This window comes from Calonectris borealis, chromosome 3 (genome assembly GCF_964195595.1).
Source record: "Calonectris borealis chromosome 3, bCalBor7.hap1.2, whole genome shotgun sequence".
Taxonomy (NCBI): domain Eukaryota; kingdom Metazoa; phylum Chordata; class Aves; order Procellariiformes; family Procellariidae; genus Calonectris; species Calonectris borealis.
In genome coordinates, this window is record NC_134314.1 from 40,516,327 (window position 1) to 40,543,910 (window position 27,584).

Consider the following 27,584-nt stretch of genomic DNA (forward strand, 5'->3'; position numbering starts at 1 on the left):
AACAGCACCAGCACCTTTGTTTAAGTGATGAATCCCAGCCAGTCTGTTTACTTTAGGGTGACCGGATCACTTTCTAAGTGCCAGTGACTGTCCCGACAAGGTTTCCATTGGCCACAGTGAAAACCTAAACAAACTAGAGCACATGTAAGCATCTACTTGTAGACATCTAAGAGTGTCTTGGCTTTGAACTGAATCCCAGCCAGGCTGTCAGCACAGGCCAGCGTAACCAAAAGAGATGTGAAAAGGAGGAGAGGAAGCACAACTCCAGTTTTTGCTGGCCATTAGGGATTCCCCTGGGATGGGGTAGGCAGTGCACAGCGCAGTCATCCAAGGGAATGAGAAGATACCACACAGCTGTTTTAATTCAAGTCACGTATGGGAGCACGGGGACAGTGGAGCATAGCCGTCACGGAAGAAAATACAGGTTCATTCACTTTCCAGCCATCTGAAGAAACAAACAGACCAAATGAGTTCAAATTCCATCCTGCAGACTTCGGGTACCCAGGAAACCAGGGCATGACATCATCCAGCAGAAAGGAGACAGCAACTCTTACAGCTGTAAGAAACCATCACTTCTCTACGCAGTGGGGAAGCTTCTGTTTTCAAGAAAAAAAATTGACCAGTCAGTCACTGCTTACAATGTGCAATTGTCCAAAAGTTGCAAGAAAGTATACGGAAGTTACAGCACTTCAAAAGCTAACTTTGAAAAATTTTCTTTCTCCAGATAATTTCATCATTTAATAGTGGTAGAAGATGTGGACCCACACTGTGGATGCACAACTTAAGGAGCAGGCAGAGCCACCAGTCAGTTTGATTTACCAAAGTGGCAATCACCCCACGCCGTACCCCTAAAGAGCTGTTTATTTAAGGCATTGGCGGGTTTTCCCCTCAGCGTGCATATCCCAAACCGCAACTAAAAGCTTAGCATTTAACCACGGAAGGGAAGTCTTGAAAGCAATTCATGAATCTACACTAAAAACACTAGAGCTATAATTAAATCAACTCTTAAAGTAGTGTAACTCTTTTTAGGGCTGAAATAGCACTCTTTATTTTAAGCACCGTTGGAGAAAGAGGAGAGAGGTTGAGTGGAACCCTTAAAACAAACATTTTCATGTGAAGGTTTGGAAACTCCTTTCAGCGTACTAAACATTCACCAAGGCTTCCTGTATACACTGGGGTTTGTCCTTTCGCTGCTGGCTGAATTTTCATTGACCCCCAGCAGCCGGCTGAAAGCCCGTCTCCAGCCCGGCAGCAGCTGTGCCGTGGTGAAGGACATCGGTGGGGAGGACGGGACAGCGGGGGCTGGGATGTTCGCGGGCGCAGGACGGTGCCTGGTGCTCAGAGAGCCCGGAGGACCGGCGGGCAGCGGTGCCAGCCGCCCGGCGCCCTGAGGCGCGGCCAGGGAAGGGCCCGGCAGCCCCGAGCGGCCGCCCCAAGCCCTCGCACACGCCCAGCAGACGCGCAGCACCTGCGGCTTCCGCGCCCGACGGGCAGCGAGTGCCTTCGCTGCCGGCGGGTCACGGCCGCTCGCCCCGCGCAGCGGCAGCGCGGGCGCGCAGCCCACTCCAGAGGCTCCCCGGGGCGGCGCGCAGGCTGCGCGCGTTGCCCGGCGGCTCGCCCGCTCCCCGCCCCGCCGCGGCGCTCCCCGTCCCTCCTCCCTCCCGCAGCCACCCCCTCTCCCAGCCGCCGCTCCCCAGCGGTCCGGCGGAGCGGCGCGGAGCCCCCCGCGGCATGGCGGGGCGGGCGGGCGCGCTGTGGCTGTGCGCGGCGGCGGTGCTGGGCGCAGCGGCGGAGCTGCGGCTGACCCTGCTGCACACCAACGACGTGCACGGGCGGGTGGAGGCGCAGGGCGCAGGGACACGGAGCTGCGCGGGAGCGGAGGGGGCGGCGGGCTGCTTCGGCGGCGTGGCGCGGCGGGCGGCGCGGGTGGCGGCAGAGCGGGCCGCGCACCGCAACGTGCTGCTGCTGGACGCCGGGGACCAGTACCAGGGCACGGTGTGGTTCTCCCGCTTCAAGGGCCGGGAGGCGGTCCACTTCATGAACCTCCTGCGCTACGATGCCATGGTAAAGCGGGCCGGGGGGGCGGCGAGCGGCGCGGTGGGGAGCTTCCCCCCGCTTGGGTGCTGGGTCTATTCCTCCATTTCCTCCCCTGCTGCCGTTTTTTTTTGCATTGCCACCTCCTTGAGTGCGTAGCGTTGCATCAGAGAAGGATGTAGGTCACGCTAAAATCGTGGTCAAAGGCGGCCGGGAGGTAAGCAAGGAGAAGAGAAGCAATGTGCTGGGTGACGGGCACCCGGCCAAATGAAGTCGTGAGCTGGCAGCCCTACGGGCAGCCAGAAACCGGGATCCGATGCCAAGGCTACACAGAGGAAAAGACAGTGATGCAGTGGAAGAGCTCCCCTTGGGAGAGGCAGGGGCTTGGGGTGGGCGGGCGGCTGGACAGGCTCTGTTGCAGAGGGGTCAGCAGAGGCATGGAAGTGAGCCCAGCAAAAGCCGGGTGAGGAGCCTGGCCTGCGACGGAGGGGTTAACCCTGGCCGAGGCTCACAGCCTGCACTGATGGCTTCGGACCTGCGGAAAGGGACAGAGGGCACATGTTGGCAGTGCTGTTTCAAAGGGTGAGGATTTTTAGTTTTCATCAGTCCCACCCTGGTTGTCTGCAGTCCCACCAGAGCTGTGGTCGTGACGGGGTGTAAGGGGCTGTGTGCGAGTGGCCCAGGGATTGTAACAGCGCATCTATGAGGGAGCTCTCTGAGACGGTGCCAGTCCCACACCTTTACTCTGTTTCTTTTGGTCATCCGAGTGCTGAGAGGAAGGTAGAAGAATTTGAGACTGAGATTGGGGATGTTACTCCATGTCCTTAAATCTTTTGTCTCAGGGCAATAGCCTATTAACATATAGAGAATTATCGTGGCTTATTTTGCTTGTGTACAAGCCCAGAAAGGAGGAGAGAGTTTAAAGTTATGTTTGAGAGTGACTGCTGTTTGAGAGTGACTGTATTTATTTCATCCCAATTGTCAGCTTGAGGGGAAAATCTTCCGTGCATATTACATCCTCTGTCTTCATCTTTTTTGCTTTCTCTGGAAAGGACTGCACTTTCCTTTCCCAGGTAAAAATGGTGCACCTGTTTCTTCCCTCTGCCTTAGAACAGCTACGGAAAGGAAAGGGGTGCCCCAGTGCCCTCTCCTAGGCTAAACAGACTTCATACCAGACAGACAGGTCTGTGAAGGACGCTGCTCCCTGTTCGCATGGCCTAATGAACGGTTTCCTAATGGTAAAACTAACATTAGCAGGGTTTTTCCTCCTGATGGAGGAATGTGTGCATTCAGGACTCATCCTCACTAAGAGCTGGGGAGCACTTCGAGGTTCTGCAGTACAGAAATAGCCCACGCTGGTTTTTCCTACCTTTTCCTACCTTTTCCTGCTGCTGGCTGTCATTTCTCAGCCTTGTGTTTGCTGGTTTGACTGGTTCATGGGCAAGCTGGGAGTTTGTACAGTTCCTGATCATGTCACAAGAAGAAATTCTTTCAGGCGAAATCAGCAGTGTTGAACTCAGTTTTAGCAACACGTTATGTAGGAAGCATCTGCTGACTGTTTAGGAGATCCCATGAGCTTTTTCATCAGAATAAAATTAAAAAATAATTCCACACCATACTGGATAGCCAGAGGCTTGTACTGGATGCTAACGCCATAGGTGAAGTAGTCAACCACTTGCTCTCTGTAGAGGTGCTGCATGTTATAATTTGAATATTGTCAGTGGATAGAAGGGGACCGGATAGACTGAGAAGCTACAGAGACTTCAGCACCTTTCTCTGCTACCAAGGAGCCTGAGGACAGATGCCGAGTGTTGGGCAGCATCCTTTTCAATACTTCTGTCCGTGGACCATGGGGACCATGCAGTGGGGATGGTGGCCAGGGGGGCACAGGGAGCAAGGTAAGAGCCACACTGCAGAAGGGTGAGCTAGTGTTTCTTTAAGCAAAATTTGGGAAGTCACATCCCTAACAGACGGGGTGGGGATTACTGAAATAGTCAGAAGTGAGGTACAGGAGTAGGATTACAAACAGGATGAAGGAGGAAACATGAGTCATAGAAGTTGTTACAAGATGGGGCAGGAGCCATAGGAGGATTTAGGGCAGCCTGGCAGCGTTAGAAGTTCCACGATGGGACAAATTTCCTTTTTTAGGTTTGCCCTTTTCTCATTTGTGCCCATTATCACCTCAAGCCTATTTTCTCCTGTTTACCTAGGTATTGCCTTCCAAATTTTCTTGGCACTAGTCTTGCTTTTTGGTGTAACTAACACCAAAATCCAAATTAAGTACTGCAAAGGCAGTAATTGGAGGGGTCATAGAAGTCTTCTAGTTTTACTTTTAAGTTGCATCCTTCTGTTAATTTATATCCTGATTTTGAAATATTTTTATCCTGGTTTCTTGTGAAAAGGAAGATTATATGATCACATGCTGCATGCCTGAATATTTCTGTTTATTCCCCTTGTGACTTACACTTGTGTTGGCCAATGGATTCAGATTTGGTGAAGGGATATCGCACAGGTACCGAGTCCTAGAAGCTCTGGGCATAAGAGTAGTTAGGTAGAGTACAGGAACCCGAAACGGTCCACATCCTCCTCCCCAGAGGAGGAACTGTATTATTAGCCACCAGTGATTTCTCATGAACAAGAGACTTTATAACCACCCACACCATGGGAAAAGTTTTGATCAAAGCTTGTATCCTAATGGACATGAAATAATCTAAATGCAAGATACAAAGCCAAGAGAAACAAGGTTTCATAAGTGGTTGGTTGTCTTTTTTGGTTTTGGGTTTTTTTTTCACAACAAGCTAATGGCAGTTACATCCAATTCAAATTCTTATTTCATTCGCAACCTTCTTCTGGGGGTTTTCATAGCATATTTAGGAGGAGCAGAAGGCATAGGCATCAGCCAAAAGGAAATAGCTTGTTATCGTTCTGAGATGCTGTACCAGTCCGTGGATGTCTTTTCAGAACATCAGTCAGCATCAAAACGAGTTTCCTTAGAGTGTTATTCTTTTCTTTAATTATTTTTTATTTTTTACAGCAAATTAGATTGCAGTTAGAATATGGTTAGAAATGGAATGTAGTTGGAGTGCATTGTGTCTTCCTAAGTCAGGATTTTGTTAAAGATAGTTCTCAGTTCTTTTGGAAAAGTGCTGCAGCAGCGTGCAGACAATTTGTCTCCTTCCCTGGGGTGTGAGTAATGTTCTCACTAGCATCAGCGGGAGCAGTTGGTTGCCAATGCAAGTTACTGCCGGTATCCTGATTTTTCCACAGGGCCATTTTCTACCTGCCTGTGGGGATCAGAGGAGTCAGGAGTCTTAGTCTCCCCCAAAAGAAAGACACTGCCAATAATTGATTGAAATACTGAGCTTCCATGCCTATAGTGGCTTCAGGGTCCTGCTTGGGGTTAATATAATCTGTTTGGGCAATAAAAGTTGGAACAAACACATAGGGGTTGTTTATCTAAGTAGAGCAGAGAGGTATATAAGTCTTTTTAGATGATGAATGTGACTCTCCCCACTTAATCTTCAGAATGAAATTATGAGCACACTTTTGTCTGGAAGAGTTGGCCCGTTGGCTTTAGCACCTTTCATGCTCTGCTCCAGTTGCCACCTGAAAACTTACACCAAGTTACCATGTACCAAGTTACGCTATTACCACATTTCTATAGATACATCTTTTCTTTCACTAACACCTAAATACGTTGCAAGGTTCTTGCATATATTGTGCTTCTGCAAAGTTGCCCTCTGTGGAGGTTTTGCTGGCTATTGCGAAACTTGCAGGCACAGGCATGTGGCAACTTAGGCTGAGCATGAAAAAGGGGCGGGTAGGAGAAAGTTCCGTGATCTTTTAAGGTAAGTCCATTCTTTTCTGCTTAACCAACCTAGAACAACTAAACATTCTCATCTTGTCAATATTACCTTGCTAATAGATAAACTGGACTGCTCCTTTTGTGTGATAGTCTTAGGACTTCACAGTGTTACGCCCACACCTGCGTGTGTGCACGCACACCTACTACGGATTGTCTATGGAGATTCTCCCTAGCTGACAAACATTAGAGCTTCCACTAGGTAATGATATTGATGATGGCTAGAAAATGATATTTTCTTGTTACATGTTACAGCACACAAGAACTCTTACTAAATGTGAATTAAATATGTTTAAAAAACTGTAGTCCAAGCACAAGCTCTTAAAATGCATGTTTTATTTAAAGATAACAAATATTGTCACTGGCATTTAACATTTTCTTCAGTATTTTTTTAAACAATATATTTTCCGTACACAAAATACATGTTTTCCTTTGTGGTTATTGTTAACCCTCTTTCTTGCAGTTACAGGATGAAAAACCAGTGGATTTTAGTCTGGTATATGATTACAAACACTTATTTAGACAGGTTTTAGATTTCTACCTTCACATCTGTATTGATGTAAGAGAGTCTGAAAAGCAAAAACCTAAACCTAAGAAAAAATAACATTTCTGTGTTTGTGAGAAACAGGAATGTGCTGTTTTAGACAAGATAGGGTTTTCTTCCCTAGAACATAGACTTTGTTTTCTCAAACATACCTTGTATATCATTTATGAGAGTATTTAGACTGACTATTGGAGGTAGGGTCTTATATTTTCTTCTTGCTTTTCACAGGCTTTGGGGAACCATGAGTTTGATGATGGTGTGAGCGGATTATTGGATCCTCTCCTTAAAAATGCTAATTTTACAATCCTGAGTGCAAACATTAAGGGGAAAACCCCACTAGCGAACGAAATGATGAAATATGTTAATCCTTTTAAAATAGTACATTTTGACTCAGAATCGGTAGGAATTGTCGGCTACACCACAAAGGAAACGTCTTTTCTTTCACAGCCAGGTATGTTTTCTTTAGTCTATAAGTTTATATCTTTTCTTACTATTTTATTACTTTCCCACTTGTTTGAATCCAAAGATGAATGCTTTCAGCTGAAAAGTGAGAAGTTTGTTATTTTATCAGTATTAACTTGTATTATTCAACTTTGTAACTGCCTGATTTTTAAACTAGAGAAGGCTTGGTAACATTAAAAGCCATTTGCATACAGACCTGAATTATTTAGCATCACTAAATTATCTAGGAATATAAGAAGGTCAGTGAAATTGCAGGAGAGCTGGGGGGGCCTTTGGGGTTTTTCTTGTTGTTTGGTTTTTTAAATTTATATTCTTTTATATTTTATTGTTGTTTATCCATTTAAACAAATGTTAAAACATGAATACAGCTTGTCTCTAGAATGAAATGTGTTCAAACCAAGACATTTCTCTGTGTGTTGAAATTTTGCTCTTGGATGCCTCCATGCTCAAGCCCTAGTAAAAGCAAGGAGAGCTTCATATGTGTTTTTGAAACAGAAGTTGCCCAAGATGTTTTTTTAGCCTCTCAGATATTTCCAGAAATTAGACTACAGAAGGAACACCCATTCAGCTTTTACCACAATTGCTTCATTCATGAGTAAAATTAGAATTGATGAGGAAAAAGACTTCTCAATTTCTGACTATTTTTTCCAACAGTTAAGGGGTGTTGGTTTGTTGAGGTTTTTTTTTTTAGCAAAATAAAATGGTCAACTGGAATGAGAAACACATTTAAATCAGCTGTAGGAGATCTGAGTCACTGCCTGCTCAAAGCTCAGCCCCCCTCTGACAAAATCAGACTTTCCTCCCTAGTTTTTGCAGTAGGGATGCCCTAAGCCCTCTTGTAAAACATTTTCTACGTTAAAAAAGGACTTCATATTATTACTTCTCTTTCCATTGCTTAGTAATAAAGAAGTAATGCATAGCTTTCTTCAGAAAAGGAATATTCAATACTTTGAGGAAGTATTAGAATGTAAAACTGTTCCTTATATGCTGTATGTTTAAACTACCAGGAAGTGGACGTCTTAGGTCAGAATAGACTTCTGTATCTCACTTCTATTTTACAGTGATGTATTTTTGGAGTCCTTTCTTTTTTTCCCCCAATGAAAAACAAAATTGATCTGTATTTTGTGTAGGCAACAGAATTTCACCTGTGTTTGAGGGCATGAGGGTAGATATCATCTGACATCACGCTAAGTTTGAAAAATGGACAGACAGCCAATATTGTTCTTCATTAAGGATTAATAAAATAGATCTCAGCTGTTCTTCCAAACAACTGTATTGGTGCAGTGAGGTCATCAAATTAACTTTCTTGCAAATAAATATACTAGAGGAAAATCCAGATAGTGTTGGAATGATTCTCTGAAGCATTTAAATACATTTCCAATAACGTCTAGACATCATATTGAATGCCTCAGTACGCTGAGACATTATAATAGAGACCACAACTAGAAAAAACAATGTTAAAAGGAAGGCTTGTTAGGTCCATACATGGAGCTGAAACAGCCCTAAGCTAAGTATATCCCACAGTGTAATTGAGCAACCAGCAGGGCAAATTCTAACAGCAACATTTATAGCGATCAGAGTTTTTATCATTTTCCGCTTTGCCTTCTCATTGTGTGGAGGAACACTTGGAAGCTTTGAAAATGTGAATTCAGGATATGTTAATATAACTCAGTGACTATATATCACCCGTGACCTAGCAATCCTTCAGACTGATAAAATCATGGCAGAGGTGGGTCAGTGGCAAAATAATTATCAACCTAATTCCTTAATTCAATGAATAAGATACGTTGTGAATTTTAAATTCAGCACCTTGCTTATCTCTACACACTTCTTCCAGATAGTTCCATTTTCTCAGACTCTGCAGCAATTGCTTTGGCATGCTGTACACTCAGGGCATTCTCAAGGCAAGTAGGAAGCTTGAAAATGCTGAAACATGTGAATTGCTACATGACTACTTTCCGTGGAAATCTTTTGTGAGTGTGATTTCTTCTATTGTTAAATCTCAGTAACTTCCACACAGTTATGAAATTACAACTTGTACTTTTCATAGTCTGCTTCAAACAGCTATCAACATACTTGAACAGAGTATAAAGTCCTTAAATCTCAGTATTTCCATTGTGAAGGAACAATTAATCTCTGCTGAAGGTACTGTTAATGTTACTGTTTGGAAACCATAGGGATGGGGAACTCTTAGCACAATTTATACATTACAGCCAATTGGCAGTTTTTCTGAAGTTCTCCTCCGTTTCGCTGTATACAGCTAGCTCAGCTGAATGCCCAGCCAGCTTTTCCACGTCCTGCAAGAGTTGTTCATAACTTGGCACGTAGACAGAGTTGTCTGTGTATTTGCTTTGCACTGATAATCCCAAGACCATCTTTCTAGTGTTTGATGGTACCAGCTCACTTGCTTTAGTTCTGCAATGGTGTTGTACTGCCCACAAAATAGTTAATGTCTTTATCTGTCCTGACAGATGCTATATACGCATTCAGTGCTGTGAAATAATTTATCTCATTTTGTCCACTGTCTTTTTATATAAGGTGGAAACTCAAAGCTGCTTACTCTGTAACCCTACAGGCAGCAAAATATTTACTAAAACCATCAACTTGTCAGAGTTTTCTAAAATGGAATTTTAAATTCCTTTTATTCCACTTTATTCTGGCTAGCTTGCGTAATATTTTTAACATACAGCCAGTTCTTTTTCCTTTTTCGTTTATAGCACAGTGTGGATGTTTTATCTGAAACTCTACCCCATCTAAAAAGAGAAGAGGATGTCACATCAGTTTAATTCCTTGAAAGAGAAGTAAAATACTGACACGAGCAATAATTAACTCTCAAATAAGCACTTTATTTCAATTCAGATTGTTTTGAAAAATGCGCAGCTGAGTGCTAAGCAGTATATTACTTTTTGCCTGGGGTCGTAGAGAAACGAGTGCTGTGTAATTGCTCTTACAGTCCCCTGCTGTATAACTTTTGAAGCTGCTGGCCCATTTCAGCTCAATTAGATCAAGTGCTGAGATGACTAGGGTACGAAGCTGTGGGGGATGCCATGGCTAGGTCACAGAGAGGGGGTGCAAGAAGCCCTTGCAGCCCCCAAGCAGGGATCCCTTTCTGAGGGCGAGGTGGGCAGCAGGCAGTTGCTGGGCGGGTGGGTTGGCAGTGCCACTGCCCACCCCAGCGCTGGTGGGTGCCTGTGCCGTAACAGTCCCAGGAGAGAGATGGACTTAACGGCATGGGACAGGCCTTGTTTTTCCCCTCATTATGAACATAGGTTGGTTTGTTTTGTTATGGGTTGAAGATTAATAACAATACGTCTTCAGTGTATGGTGTGCGTTGTAGATTGCAGTGGCGTAGAGGGGTAACAGAGCTGGTGGGGAGAGCTTGGTTATCATGGGCCGCCTGCCTGCATGCCATGGGAGAAGTTAGCCTGTGGGCAACTGCGTCTTAGCACAGCTAGTCAGCAGCTCGCTCTTGCTTTTTGTTTAGAGAGCTCAGCTCTCATAACAGAACTGGTCCCTGCACCGTGGTGTGCCTGGCCGTTGTAGCTGGTCCATGGGTGGCAAAATGAGCACGTGAATGGCCTATGCTCAAGGAGCATTTCTCGGACTTCCCCTTTTGCCAGCAGATCTGCATCAGGCCCAGCTTCTGTCAAGCACAAGGATGTACAAAGAGGGGCTGAAGTTGGTGGCTTCCTTCAGCCTGGAAAAGGAAGGCTAAGGGGGAGCTAAGTGCAGTCTTCCACTGTCTTAAGGGGGTTTATAGAGAAGACAGGGACAGACTCTTCCCAGAGGGGCACAGAGAAAGGACAAGAAACAATGGGCTCAAGTAGTACCACAGGAAATTATGGTGGGACGTAAGGAAAAAATTTGTCACGGTAAGAGCGGTTAAGCCATGAAACAGGTTGCCCAGAGAGGTTGTGGAATTTCAGCTTGCTCGGACAAGACCCTGAGCATCCTCATCTGGCTTTGAGTTCCTCCTTTGAGCGGGTTTTGGACTAGATGGCCCCCGGAGGTCCCTTCCAACCTCAATTAACTTGTGACTCTTTGATTCTAAGAAGAGGTCCACAGGAAGAAAATGTGGGGATGCACTGCACAATTCACTCCGCAATGTGCAGTGCAGAGATTCCCTCTGGCAGTAACAGAACTATTCAATGGGTGTGGTGGTGAACCAATTTATGTAACCCTCTTTTATCTCTTCCATTGTAGCAGCTTCCTCTTCATTTCCTGAGACATTTTGCACTGGATTGTGAATTCGTCTCACTCCTCCCTTTGTTATGAAATAATGTAAATCTTTTTACTTTAAAGGCATATTTCAAAATGGTTTGATCAAAAAACTCTGCAGGAAGGAGAGGAATTAGGTAGAGGGGGAATGGGTAGAAATGTTATTCGGTTGTCTTCACCGGAAAGTTTAGGATTACAGCTTGTTGACTCTGTTCTTAAACTCTATTCTTAAAACTTTGTCAAACAAATTAGCCTCTTACATAGGAAGTCCTTTTGCACAACCGAAAACACTGTGCCTAAGATAAAAGCGCATGTTTGTCTAGTGCTTTTGTAACTGTTTGTCATGTCAGAATAAATTCAGCAGCCACAGAAACCTTGCAGAAACATTGTGAGTTTGCCAACGTGGTGGTCCGGAAAAGGTTTCTCCTTTCCAGACTTTCCGTTCTTTATGTTCTCGTTTCAGGATGGTAGCTCAGTTGTGTGCTGTGCTCTACTGGTACTGCGAGTGGTTCACGTTAGGTGAGATAATTTGTGTAAAAAGGCAATTCAGAGTTTAGGATTTTGAAGAAGCTGCTGCTTAAAGCCTTGGAGGAGTGGGGAAGAATGAGATGAGTGTGGAGTAAAAAGAGATTTAACTTGGGAGAAGATAGAAGATCTCAAAGAAATGTAATTTGGGAAGGAAAAAAGCTTTACAGTACAATACAAGGACAATACTCAAACACTTACTGACATATTTAGTTTCCTTTCTCTAGTTAAATAATAAAAGCCATTCAATTTTTGATCCCCCAATTGGTGTCACTGGAATTTTTTTATGGAGTTACAACTTGCTTAGTATAGGCAAGTACATACAGCTCAGTGCAGGAATGTCGTATTAGTCTAAGCACACAGGTGCTTCTGAGAGACTGCAGAACATCAGATCAGATCAGGACCTTGATCCAACTAAGGGCATTTGAAAGCCACTGACATTCAAAGTTCCATTAATTATACAAAATACTATCCGATATCAACTACTTTTTTTTTTTTTAAACTAGTAATTAAGGTACTTTGTAAATACATTCATGTTTGTTCTTTTTTTTTTAAGGGGATGATATAATCTTTGAAGATGAAATTGAAGCATTGCAAGTACAAGTGAATAAACTTACTGCTATGGGAGTGAACAAAATAATTGCACTAGGACATTCTGGTTTTACTGTGGACAAAAATATTGCCCAAAAAGTGAAAGGAGTGGATGTTGTAATTGGAGGACATACAAACACATTTCTCTATACAGGTATTTTACTTCTTACTAAAATGTTGCTTCTAAAGCAAAGCTGTTTCTCTTTAAACTCGGAGAACTTTCACAAATATAGTTTACTGCTGGGTGTACTGGGACAGATTCATAGCTGGTACATATCCATAACTTACGTGGAAGAAACTAATTTAAAACAGTCTGTGAGCAAGAAGTGCCCTAACTCACTGAAAGGTTCCCTAATGCTGTGGATGTTCAAGGTGACCTGTACAAGGCGGGACAGAGGAACAAAGGTAGTAATATTGGTAAATTACTGCCAAACATATTGTACCTGTTTCAAGCTCACAGATGTAAAGGAGTAAATATGTTTACATTTAAACTTGTATGTGACTTAACTAAAAAAATCAATCATCAAGGCTTCAAAAGTGATACCGATGTAGATTTTCCGTAGAATCTGATTCTGTATTCATAGGTCTCCATTAGCCCTGCCATTAAAAAACTTCTCCCAGGTTTCCTTTGTCTTTTTCAGTCCCTCTTTTAATCTCTGACTTTATTCTTTCTTTCCCTAGAGGTAGACATCGTTCCAGGGATAAACACTGTTGATCTGATTTCTTCCGCAGCAATGGTACTTTAGGCAAAACCGGCCATCAGCAGCTTCTCCAGCGCTGCTGCCTTCCCTGTGCCAGTGTGTAAGGACACAAGTAAAAGAGAGGCTGGGTTTTTTTAAACCATCAAAGATAGCTCATTAAATTTAGCAGAAACTTCATTAACTGGTTGAGACTATAACAGGAACTTTCTGTAATTTTCAGCGAAATTTCCCTTGTGCCCTAGTCACAGGGATGGCACCATGTACCCTAGGAGCTTAACCACTTAAAGGTTTTGCACTGTCCATTTCATCTTCTCCTCTCCCTACTCATCTCCTCTCACTTTCTCATGCCTTTTTTGTCTCATCTGGGCTCTCACCTTTTATTATCCCACTTGTTAAAGAGAAACAGTTGCATCCTACAGTTGTACATTAAACAGTTTGGAATATCTCTTGAATTTGGCCTCAGGGAATAACTTTGATCACTAAACTGGAGCCACAAAGCATTTACACACCTACCTACAAGTCAGAGGCTGCAAACACGTAGCGTAGGGGTGCAGCAGCGAAGTGGCCAAACTGGAACAGAGGACAGACCATCCACCCCAATCTTGTCTCCAAGAGTGACCGAGGGAGGATGGTGAGGGAGGAGTGGACAAGCCTGTCCCCTCTCCCACCAGCTTGCAGCTCAGGGATTTCCCAAGCCAGAAACGGCGTCTTGGTATTTGCTAGCTCCCACTGGAACTTCTCTTCCCTGAACTTGCCCCATCTCCTCTTGAGCCCCTTCAGCCTTCACAACAGCCGGCGGCAGGGCGTTCCACCGCTGACCTGCACCTCCTGCAGAGACCTTGGTCTTTTGTCTGTGTGCAGCCTGCTGCCCGCTACTGGCATTTTTCAGCAGTTTTATTGCATTATTTTTGAGATGGGAAAACCAAGAATGCACGCAGTGTTCAAAGTGTGCATTCATCGTGGGTTTACGCAGTGGAATCCAGATTCTTTTGCACAGGCTTGTTGGTCAATGCCTGTAGAGAGTTTGTGCCTCGAAATGGTAGCCATAGTAGTCAAACTTATTGGGTGTGGTCCAAAGAGGTGCCACTGTTCACAATTTGGAATTGTGATCTGAAGTGCTCCAGGAGTTGAAATATTTGAGTTCACATGCACATCTCTTGTCATCCCAGAGAGTACCCCACTGTCAGACTAGACTAGGTCAAACTGTTCCATCTCTCCCCATTTGAAGCTGTTCACGATTCACAAGCCCAGAGAGAGCACACGGGATGGAACTCTGCAGCCGTCGGGTTTAAGACCTCAGCTGGAAGTGGGTCTGGTCCCTTTTCCAAGGGCTGTACTGTTTTGATAAAACAAGTCTGCCTTACGTTTTTATTAACACTGGAGAGGTGAGAAAAATAAAGAATAAGAAGAAATATCTGGGGGATACCAAAAAATATATATCCACTTATTTAGTCAAAATACGTTTTTTGACAGAATGTGGCCTGAGTCCATAATTTTTATTCCAAGTGCTGAGGAGCACGTGCTAATCCGTCCAGGAGCACTATGAGTGCATTTGTGAACCATTCCCTTCTGAGTCAAAGCCGTCAGCCAACGTTCACAATGAAGTAGCCCCATCTGTGGAGGTGATTTGACTGCAGAGTAAAACATCTAATTATAAGAGTCTCTGTGTGTGTGTCTGTGTGTACATTAAGCCTGTAAGCTCTCGTTTAAACCAAGAGATGTAATCAATAACTGGCAGCAGAATTTGGGAGAATGTTTCAGCTCAGTCTAAGCAGAGATGTACCAGCTGGTCAGCTGCATCTCTGGCTGTCACGGAAGTTGAGAGACATACTGCCCATGCAGACACCTCCGTAGAGATATCTTAATATAAGGGCCTAATCTTGGACTAGTCCAACCTATCTGTCTCTTAGACGTTTGCAAATCTCCCGTTTATCCACAGATTATGTGGCAAATGCTGTCTTGGCTTGTTCAGGTGTGCTTTGGGTTTGTAGAACCGATTCAAACAGTAGTTTTAGGTTAGAGCATTTTAATTTCTGGTTTTCATCAGAAAGGATGTTCTGAGAACGTAGTGTGTTGGCTAAAACAAGGTAAGAAAATAGGAAAGTGTTACAGGTTCTTCAGTTGCCCAGTATGAATTTATGCCGTTGTAATGAAACAGCATCTCACACTTTGACTGAGATGTGTGCGTGAATTTTAGTGCTGTTTTCTTTGGGGATAAGATGCACTGAAAAGTCCTTTCATTCCAGAAGGAACACATCTAGCTTACAACGGGACAATGTAGTGATAATTAATCCTGCAAGAAAGTATCAGTATCAGAAAATATTTCTTCAGAAGGAAAGAGATGAATAAGGTTCTGGACAAGCACAGCTGATGTAAACTAAAATGATGACCAGAAAGCATAACTTTCTTTTGCTAATGCTCTGCTCATTTGAGGACTACACACGGGCAAGAGATCAAAACGGATTCCTTTTTCAGTTCCAAAAAACCTAAAACCACTTTTGCGTGCATAAATCCCGCAGGGTTCTCATTAGCTACAGGACTTTTTAAATTCTTCCCAAAATACATATTGAATAGTGAAGAGGCACCACCAAGAAACCAACTCTGTCGGCCAGGCTGAAAGTAGAAAAACTAGTTCTCTGGTAAATTCAGTTCAGCTTGTAGTTTGTTACAGCCATTCTCCCTGGAGAAGAGGAGGGATTAGAGATAGATATGAATCATACTGGAGTTCTAGGAGGAACATTTGTTGTGCTGCTTATCCCAGGATTTCGTATGACGTAAACAACTATAAATGGAAGGAAACCAGTTGTTTGTGAGCAGTGGCAGTGGAGAGCCTGCTTTCCTCCGGATCCACGTCCCTGGCCCGCTCCCCCATGCCCCCGCCCCGCCGGCACCCCAGCTCTCGCCGACACGTGGATGGGAAGTGCTGCCGGCTTCGGGAGGGGAGCGAGCAGGGGGCTTTGAGGGGGCTCTGCAGCGGTGCCTGCCAGCCGGCACGTGCTGCCTCTCAGAGCTGCCCGACCTTGGCCTTTGCTGACAGTGGGGTAGAAATACTGAGGGGAATAACAGGGAGGAGTGATAATACTCAGGTAATATTGTCAAGGGGACAGGGAGAAGGCTGGTACCCTTGAGGCAAGAGCTGCGCTGTGTAGTTTTCTTTGCCACTTTCCTCCCCTGCGTGGTTTCTAAATCCTGTGGTAGCCCATGCCGACTGGGCTGAGAGCTCTTTTCTCTGTGAAGGCCTTGCTTTGATCTATGTGTCCCAAGTCCTACATCTAATCACCCTTCAAGCTTTGAAGGTTGATAAGAGTTTTTAATCCATGACCACATAACTCTAATGCTAATTAAGTTTGCTTTTGCAGAGGGTTTGCAGCCTGTCTGAAGTTTTGGAGGCTAAATTTGGTATAGTAAAAAAAAAATGCAGCTGGGTGTATGCACAAATTCACGGAACTGCTTGTAGGTATTCTGACTACGTATTACCAATAAAATAGTTTAGACTTTTTCATATCAAGAAGTCCTATGTATGTTTTACTAACATTCTCGTTTTCTGTCTGATGCAGAATAATGTAGTGTGAAGGCTTAACAATAAACTTTTCAGCCAGAGGCTGGTATGTGTGCATTACTGAGAAGTTTAGATTGAAATGATTGCAATTAAAAGTTCCTTTCTTGCTATTGTGACATGATGTCATGGAGGAGTGTGCTGTCACAACTTAAAAACCACTGTGGCAGTTATTAGAGCTCATGTCCTGAAAACAACATTCTTTGTCTCTTGTGAAATAACATAACTGAACAATCAAATGTGGGCTTGTTGTCCAATACATTCATTGTTGCTTCTGCTTAATATCCTATTTGGGTTTTTTAAGGCCGAGAAACGTGCGAAACGACATTCTAGTAATTCCTGGAAGGTCACATGAGCTGAAGACTTGCTTTACGTGCTTGTTTTGTGCAGGCGCCCCACCCTCCACTGAACAGCCAGATGGCCCCTACCCGTTCATGGTTGACTCGGATGATGGGAGGAAGGTGCCCGTTGTACAAGCTTACGCTTATGGAAAATACCTCGGTTACTTAAATGTTACATTTGACAAGAAAGGAAATGTAGTTGAAGCCGTTGGAAACCCCATTCTGCTGGACAGCAGTGTTCCTGAAGGTGTGTGGACTAGACATTTGAATTTGCCTGCAGCACTCTACTACGATTCAAGTGTTACCTTATGCTAAATACACAGTACAATGTCGCAGAAGCGTTCAGCTTTCTTCCTGAGCTTGCAGTTCTCTTTGGTGTAGGGTTCAGGCTGTGTTACAGTTGTACCCATTTGCCTCTCTTTCTCTTTCTGAACGGTGGCCTTTGAATGTGCACATATTCAGTGTGTGTTTGTCTGTTTAAAATCACTGAAAGTCCTTTTGTAGGAACGCAGGTGATACATTACCTTACCATTTAGCAGAGCGCATTTTAGCTAGCCCTGCAATTATGATTTAAAAGATTATGAGGACTAATTTACACTGTTTGCCAGGGGCTGGGTTCTTCAGAACAGAGTTTAGGGCGATATAGGAAAGTGGAAATGTTCCAGAAAAAAATTGGAATACTCTGGCAATGTGCAAATATAATATACAAACCGTGCGGCTTCTTGTTTTCAATGCTGTGTTCAGTGTTTCAGCTCTGAAACACGTAAAGAACCAGGAGGAGGAGAGTCTCTCTGTTGCTTTCTGTTTATAGCTCTGTCCGAGCTCTGTTACCTGCTTTTTGTCAGCTCTGTCATTGCCCGGGGCTGGTTCTTGAGGCTTTGTTTCTTGTCCAGTGTTTGCTGTATGAAGCTCTGAGCTTTTATCAGACTTTCCAGGTTCTGCCAGAGTATTTACGAAATAAATCCTTTAAAAATGATGTGTTCATAGATATTCTTATTTACTATGTTATTCTCAGTGATCTATTAATGTAATGAGATGTAATGAGACTTTACATTCTCTCTCTGATGTCAGTAAAAGTAAAAATTCAGATACATAGGTGTTCTCATTTTATAAATGTTGCTGTTGCTGACAGTTACGTGGCAAATTGCTTAAAACTAATAGCTGATATAAAACAGTTGTGACATTATCTGTCTGTATATACAAGTATCTTTGTATCTGTTTTTTTTCTGAAAGAATTAGATTTGCACCTGGCAGACAGATGTTCATAGAGAATTAATTTCTATAAAGGGTTTATTCTTTGACATTGATATTTGAGCTAGTATTCCTTTTAGCATTACATTAAAGGGGAAGAAGCTATAATTAGAAAAAAAAAAGATATGATGTCAAATAAAGACCAAGCTCAGTTGTATATTAAAAATTCTTGTATAGAAGCTTTCATCTGTCAAGGTAGGTGCTAGAAATCCCATTGGTCAGAGGTTAGAACAGGACTGGGCAAAAATATTTTGAAGTGTTACAGAGGAGATAACCTTGCTGTGGCACAGGAATAGCTTGTTCACTTGATTGTCCTGTCCTGCCTGCTCCCTTTACAGGCTTTGTTTGAGGTGAGCGTAGATGTCGTGTTGCTTGAAGAGCCTTTAGGGAAAGTGTAACATTTTAGAATCATGAAGAGCAGGTTTTTTCCCCCAAGCTTTGTATTTACTGAAGTGTCATTAATACGAGATACATGCAATGCTTGTTTTACACTTTTATACTATTTTATAGATGAGCACATTAAAGAAGAAGTGGAAAAATGGAGGAAAAACCTGGGGAATTATTCTAAAGAGATTGGAAAAACTAGTGTTTACCTGAACGGTACAAGCCAAGCGTGCCGTTTCCAAGAATGTAACATGGGAAATTTGCTTTGTGATGCTGTGGTAAGACGTTGCCACCGCAGGTGGCAATCACATCTAAGTGTTACTCCAGATGAAATGCTCCCAGGCTCCGAACTATCAGCGCACGGACCCTGTGCTGCTTTCCAACACCGTAACATCTAGTGCGTCCCTAGAAAGATCTGGCAGAAGCAAGGCTATAATGAATCTTGCTGTATAGAGTAAGGAGTGGTTTATTCTTTGCATGTATAGACTTGTTCACAGCTGTTTCTGAAGCTGCAGTTTTAAAGGACACAGCCGTCTGATCTAAGAGCCCATTCCTCAAGCAAGGAGGAGAACTTGGCTCCCCTACCCCTCTCCCACCCTGCTACAGGTCCCCTGCTCATGGCACTTACCTTCTGCCCCGTCATTACTCACTGGGCTCTGCTGTCACCCTTTTTGAATGCACTAGCCCAGAAAAAAAAATTCTGGGTAGTTTTCTGCCGAATTACTGATATGAATTGTCCCCCCGAAGAGGCCAAAAGGTGCCAGCTGAAGCAAAGGAGGGGTAAAGGCCATACACACAGCCAGGCGCAGAAGAGGTAAAAGCCGCCAGCACCCCAGCCCAGAGGGAGCCACCAGCCCCTGCTGCATCCTGACAGGTATTGCTGGGCTTTAACAGTCACGTAACACCAGAAGGTCTCCTTACGAGAAGTCACTTCCAGTTTTTAAACTAGCTGGTCTTGATTGTTTTATTTTCCCACAGCAGCACCGTTTCCTTTGGGTGCTCCAGGGAAAAACGTTCACTAACGTGACTGTTACCAGAAACATAAATGTCCTACAGCATTGCCACAAAGTCAGGAGCCAATTAAGAATCATGAGTTTTCATTTAGGTATGTCCCCAAAGCTAGTTATCCAGCCCATGTGATTGCCTTTCTTGTAATCCTGAAAATAATTCTTAGTTCGTGGGCTAATTTCCAAATTAGATTAAGATTTGGGAATTCTGCGTGCAGTTCTACTAAAATTGCAGTGCCTTGCTTTTTCTTCCTACTGGACTTTTTTATATTTTTATTTGAAAAATGTGATCAAATGCTTTGGCACTCAAAGAAAGTAACTCTGTAATCTTTCAGAATTCTGTAGATTTTCTTGCTATACATTTTGTCTTGGGAGGTCAAATTCTACTTTAGTTATATCGATGAATCTAGGCAACCATCTGCAGTCATCAGTAGAATCATGGATTACACTTCATGTTCTTTGCCTTACCAGTTCTACACTTGCTTTCCTGTCTGCTGCCGTGCATTCAGGGGTATGAAGGTAAAAAACAGACCTACCTGTTCCATGGGCTTTAATATTTAGAGTTGTCCTGGGAAATGTAGAGATTGAGAAATGTGGAAGATTGATTGATTTGTACTGGGGCAAAACAGAGGTCCATTTAGTTCAGTGATGCTTCTCCAACAGTAGCCCAAAATCTCAGAATAAAAGGCTGACAGACCCAGATGGCATTTTACGAATGTGTTGAAGAAACAGAAATGTGAAATGGCTGTGAAATTGCTTACATCAGCGTGTGAGCTCTTGTTTTAAACTGCCTCTATGCTCAGGACTGGAGAGCAGCAAGTGTAGTACCACAATTTAAAAAAACTTCTGTGGGGAACCGAGGAATTACATATTTGTAATCCTGGTATCTGTTCCAGGCAAAGCACTAAATTAGGGGGTATAGTTCAGACTGAAATCAGCAAACAGAAAAAAATTCGTTCATCGATTGAGTATGAGTTACGAACTTAAGAGTATCTCATGGATCTGGCTATAGGGACTAACTTTGATCACTAAGCTGGAGCCACAAAGCATTTACACACCTACCTACAAGTCAGAGGCCGCAAACACGTAGCATAGGGGTGCAGCAGAGAAGTGGCCAAACTGGAACAGAGGACAGGACCGTCCATCCCAGCGTCTTGTCTCCAAGAGTGACCGAGGGAGAATGGTGAGGGAAGAGGGTACAAGCCTGTGGAGACTCTGTACCCAAATCTGTCCCCGTCTCCCACCAGCTTGCAGCTCAGAGACTTCCCAAGCCAGAAGTGGCATGTTGTATTTACTAGCCCCCACTGGAACTTCTCTTCCCTGAACTTGCCCCATCTCCTCTTGAGCCCCTTCAGCCTTCACAACAGCCGGCGGCAGGGCGTTCCACCGCTGACCTGCACCTCCTGCAGAGACCTTGGTCTTTTGTCTGTGTGCAGCCTGCTGCCCACTGGCTAGATGCCTGCTGGACGCCAAGGAGTAGTCCTTGCACCAGAACACTTGGTCCCTGTCCACCCTCTTCACACCACTCATGATTTTATAGGCTTCTCAAATATTTTCTTTCTGTTGTCTCTTTGCCAGGTCAGACAGTCCGAGCCTACATCATCTTTCTACGTTCAGAAGTTTTTCAGTGTCTTTGACCATCCTTGTCACCCCTCTCTGAATCTTTTAGGTTTTTATCATTCTTGAAATGAGAAAACACACGGATTCCTACCCAGCCTCCACATGCCCCTCGTGGTTTTATAGACTTCTGTTGTGTCCTTCCTGTATTTCTCTCTTTGTGAGACTGGAGAGTCATAACCATAGTCATTCCTGTATGGAAATCAGTCCATCCCTTCCATTACCCTTGTTTCTTTTCTCAGCCTTTTCCTGTTCTACTCAGTTATTTCTGAAGATTTGACACCGTAGGCTTATCATCCTTACGCAACTGAGTAAATCCCTGGTCTCCGTTTTCTTTACCACTCAGGATGTCTCAAGCAAATATCTTGTCCTTGCAACTTGCTATTGTCAGAGATTTGCTACTGTTGGAGACACGATGTTGTACAGAGTAGACTTTTGGGTCTCATCTGATATGCCTGTTTCCTGTTCCTCCACTCTTCTACACCTTTCTAGTTTGCCAAGACTATTCCAAATATTAAAAATCAATCTCAGAGAAGCTGAAAAATATGAATTCCCTAAAACGTACAGCAAGAGCTAGATTAATTTATACATTCCCCTACATGTTTTTAATGTACGGCTATATTTAAGGTCCTCTTCACTTCCCTGTTCTCCAAATATGCTCAAATCATTTGTCTTTATCACAGTGGTTGGAATAAAAAAATCATCCGTCCTTTGTTCAGCTGGCCTGGGCTGTCATGTCATATACACACAGACTATGGGAGAGTCCAAGAGTTCATTACAGAAAAAGGCAAATACTCTTGTTAAAAGTTTAAAAAAAGCAAAATACTTACTGTCATGTTTTTTGCCTTGTTCTGTAATAATTTAGTATTTTGCAGTGGGGCTGAAGGTAATGTCAAAGAAGACACAAAACCTTTCTGTCTCTTTTCAGTCTCAGATTGTATTGGGTGTAAATTTCCCGAGCCGAGACTAAATGAAGATTAAAAATCAGTTTAAACATTTTCCTTTGGTAGCTTTATGAGAATGTCGGACATCCGGATAGAAAGTCATGGAACCACGTCTCAATGTGCATCCTGAATGGAGGTGGGATACGGTCACCCATTGATGAACAGAGCACTAATGGTATGTAAAATTACAAGCTGAATGACAACTTTATCAAGAAGGAAGAATCAAGTTATTATCCAGGCCTGAACCCAGTGTTTGAAGTTGTTTTGATGGGATCTGCACAGTGTTTGGAAGCAATTTCAAACTTTCTCATGTGATTATTCATCATGAGAGCACAAGTGCACTCAGGCTGACATTAGTAGAAGTTACTAGCATTGTTTGTACACAGTGCTTTTTATCATTTCCCTCTCTCCTTGCTGCCTTGGAACAAAGAAAGACAGTGGATATTCTTCACCTCCTACTGTAGAGGGTCATATGGTATGGTTGCTGGGAGCCTTCTGTAGTCTGCTGTCGAGTAAGTGAATTCTAGGGTTTTCTGAATAGTAAGGTTTTACAGTTTTTATTTTCCTGATATCACATAAATGAAAACGGAAAACAAACACCTTTTTCAGTAAGAATATCTGTTTTTCTTCATCTTAGGTTGGTGGTTTGTAATCTCTTTCAGTAGAGCTATTTGAACAGCAATACACGCAGTTACATCAAACTCAGATTTATCGGTCTTGATACATGCTGGATGATAAAGATGCAGGTTCTTTGGTTTGGATGTGATCCTCACCTCTACTGGCCCTCATTTTCTCAAATTGTATTTGCCACGTTCCTTGTCAAAAATGTACTGTTAAACAGTCCTAAAATAATATTGTGGACTTAAAAAAAAATCAAGGTAAGCAAAGTCTCATTCCCCCAGGTAGCATTACTGTGGAAGATTTGCTGTCCGTTTTGCCATTTGGAGGTCGTTTCGATTTGGTAAGGGTGAAAGGCTCCACGCTGAAAGAAGCTTTTGAGCACAGTGTGCGCAGATACGGAAGAGGAAGCGGAGAGCTGCTGCAGGTGGGAGGTATGTTGTCTTCCTTCCTCTTCTCAGTTTTCCAAGCCAGCCGTCCCTTCTGTTGGCTTTGTTTGTATTACACCTGGAAGCCGCTTTAGGAATGGAAATCAAGTTGGCCATACATCCTAGCTCTCTGCCTCACACCTGCCAGCTGACTGACACTGTTTATCCTGCATGTGTTTAACTGAGCTGCTACAGCACACAGGCCATCGCTGTTCCCTTCAGCAGACACAGGATTCCCAGCTGGTTCAACGGCAGCAGTTTAACACTTCCATTAACTACAGGAAGGTATAATTGAGTGTAGCTGTAACACAGTAATCGCTACAACAAAATCCTGTTTTCAGTTCTTCACTAGCAGTCTACCTGAAACCCCGGAGTGGATGTCTCTGCCAGTTATTGCCAAAGTTCTGTTTATCAAAAACATTTTGTGCCATTGTCTAATGATTGCTGACAGTTTTAGAGTTAGTCCAAGCGGGCTATGGAATTGCTCCAGTGAATTTCTAAATATTTTAGGGATAAATAGTTAATATTAAAAACATATGCATTTCTTGAATTGCAGCTCCCCTTATGTTTATCCAGATGTGTACTAGGCTACAGTCGTGTTTATTCCTGGTCTCTGTTATGCAGTGCAGATTTTATTTATTTAGCAGAAAAGCTAAACTTCAAGGGCAGGGGCTGAGGGATTTTCCCCACGCCGTGCCTCTCCCCCCACGTAGCCTGGTGGTGGGGGCACTTCCCCACCATGCAGTCTGGAACCCCCACATGCCAAGGACACAACCCACGTCTCGCACACGAGGCAAGTGCTTTCACAAGTTACCACTAAGGTGAAGCAGCAGCAGCCCCTCTGCTTGCTGCCTTCTCACAGAAAAGGAAGATAACTAGTAGCTCTGGAAAGGGTTCAGAGAGAAGATCCAGAGCAGGACGACTGCCAGGGTTGGAAGACCCCCTGTGCTTTGGACTCGCTTTAAGTGGTTTCCTGATCAGCAAATTCTTGGCAATGCTGTTCTTGGCCTAACTCTCCCCAGGCTTTGGCTGAGGAAGGCTCGCAACTAGAAGCATTGCTTCTCCTACAGCGAGTAGAAACCGCAACGTCCAGCCCTGGCCTGGCTTTCTTTTTTCAGGACAGTACTTATCATCTAAAATAGCTGCTAAGTTAGGGTGGCTGGCTGGCTTTAAAAGAAGTCACGTCAGCCAACAAGACAGTGGAGTGAGAAAGCATATGACTGCAGAAATAAGGGAAGGTACTTTTATCTTGCAGTATCCTAATTCCAAGACTAGTAATTTCCTTCTGTGGAATAGTGACAAGAAGAGAACAGATGATCAGATAAGTAACTGAGGTGGGACAGTACTTCAGCAGCTCTCTGATCTCATGAATTTTCTTGGATAAAAGTTGATTATTGTGCAAAGAAAATAGGACATTAACTGGTATCACTCAGAACAATATAACCTCTCAGTCACAGAAGCTAACATAAAGAATCTGTTGAAAATGGTGGATGCTGCTGCTTCTAGCCCTATATGTTCAGTAGGAACTGCCTAAAGTGGCATTCAAACATGTATTGTCGTAGGCATCCACGTGGTCTATGATCTCTCCAGAGCCCCGGGAAGCAGAGTTGTTAGCTTAGAAGTGCTTTGCACAGCCTGCCGAGTCCCAGCCTACGTCCCACTCCAGATGGATGAAATATACAATGTGACTCTTCCAACCTATATGTTATTTGGAGGAGACGGATATCACATGCTGAGAGACAAAAATCTGGGATACAGTAAAGGTAAGTATGGGCACCAAGAGGGTAGCAAACAATTCCTAAAAGTTAAAAGATCTTTTTATAGTACAAGTCTCAGATTTTCTGCTTTTATTGGACAGGTTAAATTTGCTTCCAATCTGACCGCTCTGGATTGCTAGTTTTGGTTGTAGCCACCAACTGTATTCTTTTTCAGTTAAATCACAAAAGTTTCAAAGAGAAACTGAGCCTTATCAATTCAGCACTGCTTAGAGAGCAGTTCTGAGATCATGATAAACCAGAAAAAAAGCCAAAAACACGCTATAGAGTACACATTACACGTACTGCCTTGCACTCGTACTCATTACTAAACAATGCATGAAAAAGAAAGGTGCTATTTTATTTAGGCTTTAAATTTCCACTGTACAGAAGCATTTGCAAAGACGGAATCGTCACCTCTACTACTAAAGGACATGCAGCTCAGGCGAGCAACGCAGAGGGCGAGGGAAAAGATGCCAACTTGCTCTGCGGGAATTCACCTGCCTCTCCAAAAGCAGCGGGACTCTCACGAGTCCTGCAGGCAGCAGCACGCAGGGTGCCGACAGACCCCACGCTACAGAGGTGGAAAGGAAGTGTTTTACAATGCTGCCTTAAGATCCTTTAAAGTTGCGTGCAAACTGTTAGGAAGTCAGCATTCATACAATTGACATGTACATCTTTTAGGACAGAGGACAAACTTGAAAAAAATTCTGAGATTAAAATTCATTATTTCTGAAAACAGAAAAAGGATGTAGTGCTGTATTTTTTTAAAAAAAAAAAAGTATCTTCTAGGAGCATGTCTACATCTTGCAGAACTTTAATTTCATATGTTCTTCTGGATGGTAAAAGCATGCTTCTACCAAAAAAATTTCCCTTTTGGACCTTCATTACAGACCATTTTGTTTTTGTTCTACAGGGTGTTTCAATTTCAAATCGATTCTCACAGGTAGGATTGGTGTTTTGAATCAAATTCAGCCTCCAGGTTGTAAATTTAGTGGGGCTGTAGTTTTCCGTAAATATCTGTGTATGCAGAAATAAATTCAGAGAGAGAGAAATCATTAGGAATAATGAAAGGGAACAACTTGAAAGGTTCTGGTAAAGTCTCCCAGTATAGCAGAGGGGCAAAACTATAATTACTTTTAAGATGCACTTTAGGATTGCAAGAGTTTGGATCAGAAGGGGCTTGTGACATGGCTGGCAGCAGTGACTGAAGAGGGTCTTCCACTGAAGAAAATCCACATCATACTTTGTGTGCACGCAGCAGCACACAGACTAGAAATTCTTCATTAAAAAAAGTAAAGTTAAATTTGAAGAGGTGTAGGCGATAGCTTTGCCAGATCTAAAGCACTCTACCCCAAACAGGTGGGAGACTATCTCAATCTACCTAAATCTGACTGGAAGTTACCATTGTAACAGATGCAAAACAAACAAAAAAAAGCCAGATGATGCAAAAAGAATTCTTTTTTTAGTAAAATATGAGTTGCTACCAACAATTCTGGCTACAAACCACCACAGATGTTTTATCTGTGCACAAGAAGCAACTCTCTACACCCCTACGCTGTCCTGATGTGTACCGATTCAGAATGGCAAACTGTAGAAAACAGTTTGCTTTAAGACTTGAGCTAAAACTGCAATTTTAGACAGGTTCTTAAATTATAGTTCAGAGCTCGGCTGCTGCAGAGAACACCGTACCTTTGTTTGTTTGTTCGTTTAGGTGAACCTGATATTGAGGTTGTTTCCCGTTACCTCCAGAGAATGAAGAGAGTTTACCCAGCAGTTGAAGGTCGAATCAAGTTTTCTTCTGGAAGCCTTATTGAAGGAAGTCTTACCCTGATTTCTGTATTGTTCACTGTAACATTCTTGCATACTTGATTTTTGCTCACAATGTTTTTGTTTGGAGAGGAGAAGAGGCAAGAGGAGAGATGATGCTGACAAAGGGAAGAGAGAACTGTTCTCTCTTCTTACACCTGAAAATAAATGTTTAGGTTTCTGCATGTCATCGGTAAACAGCACAAGCAATTTTCTTTAATCTGGCAGAGTCATTGAAGCACACTGTGCAGAATGAGTGGGCAGAATTCATGACTTCTCTTAGTTTGAATCAGCAGGTACCCGCAATTCAGTTTGAGGTTTCAAGAAGCAAAGTTCCAATGAATACTAATGCTCCATCATGAAAAAACCACTCACCGAAATGGGGTATTTTTATTTTTTCAAATTCTTTTACCTGCTTTGGATAGTGAGTTGATTAAGAATCTGATTCCAGTAATGTAAACAAGCTTCTAGAAATAGATTTATTAAAGGTATATATACATTCCTTTGATGTACACTCAGGGTTAAAGCTTTCAATCTAGTAATTCTACTTTGCTTCCAGTCATATTTATCATACCTACACCAATGCCTGAAAGAGCTGGATTAAACTCAGTGTCATTGACAGCATGAGGGCCATTTACATGCAATGAAAAGAAGTTTTTCCACTTTACTTTTGAAGATGCAGCATCTCACTTATGTTTTCCATTAATAAAGGATGCAATGAAAGCTTGATTTGATTTTGATCAATTTTAACAAATTGAGTATATATACACTTCACTATTTAATATGACCAGTTTGGGGACTGTATCTAGCGTGAGAACACAATCTATGTTTCATACCAACATGCTCAATTTTGCACCTTTTTCCAAAGCCCAAAGCACAGGACTCCTGACCGTTGCTCTGTATCAGCAACGTTCAGAGACAATGTTGGATACGTGCAC

At 43.1% G+C, this 27,584-nt stretch overlaps 1 protein-coding gene across 1 annotated transcript; it reads left to right on the plus strand.

The window, feature by feature from the left end:
• Window positions 1–1,712: 1,712 nt before the first annotated feature.
• NT5E (5'-nucleotidase ecto) lies at window positions 1,713–27,373 on the plus strand. Its single transcript, XM_075145430.1, has 9 exons — window positions 1,713–2,064; window positions 6,669–6,891; window positions 12,202–12,390; window positions 16,884–17,081; window positions 18,596–18,747; window positions 22,104–22,212; window positions 22,940–23,089; window positions 24,646–24,846; window positions 26,552–27,373. Exons 1-9 carry the CDS (start codon window positions 1,732–1,734, stop codon window positions 26,707–26,709), a joined length of 1,713 nt encoding a protein of 570 aa, XP_075001531.1. The 5' UTR covers window positions 1,713–1,731; the 3' UTR covers window positions 26,710–27,373.
• Window positions 27,374–27,584: the final 211 nt, after the last annotated feature.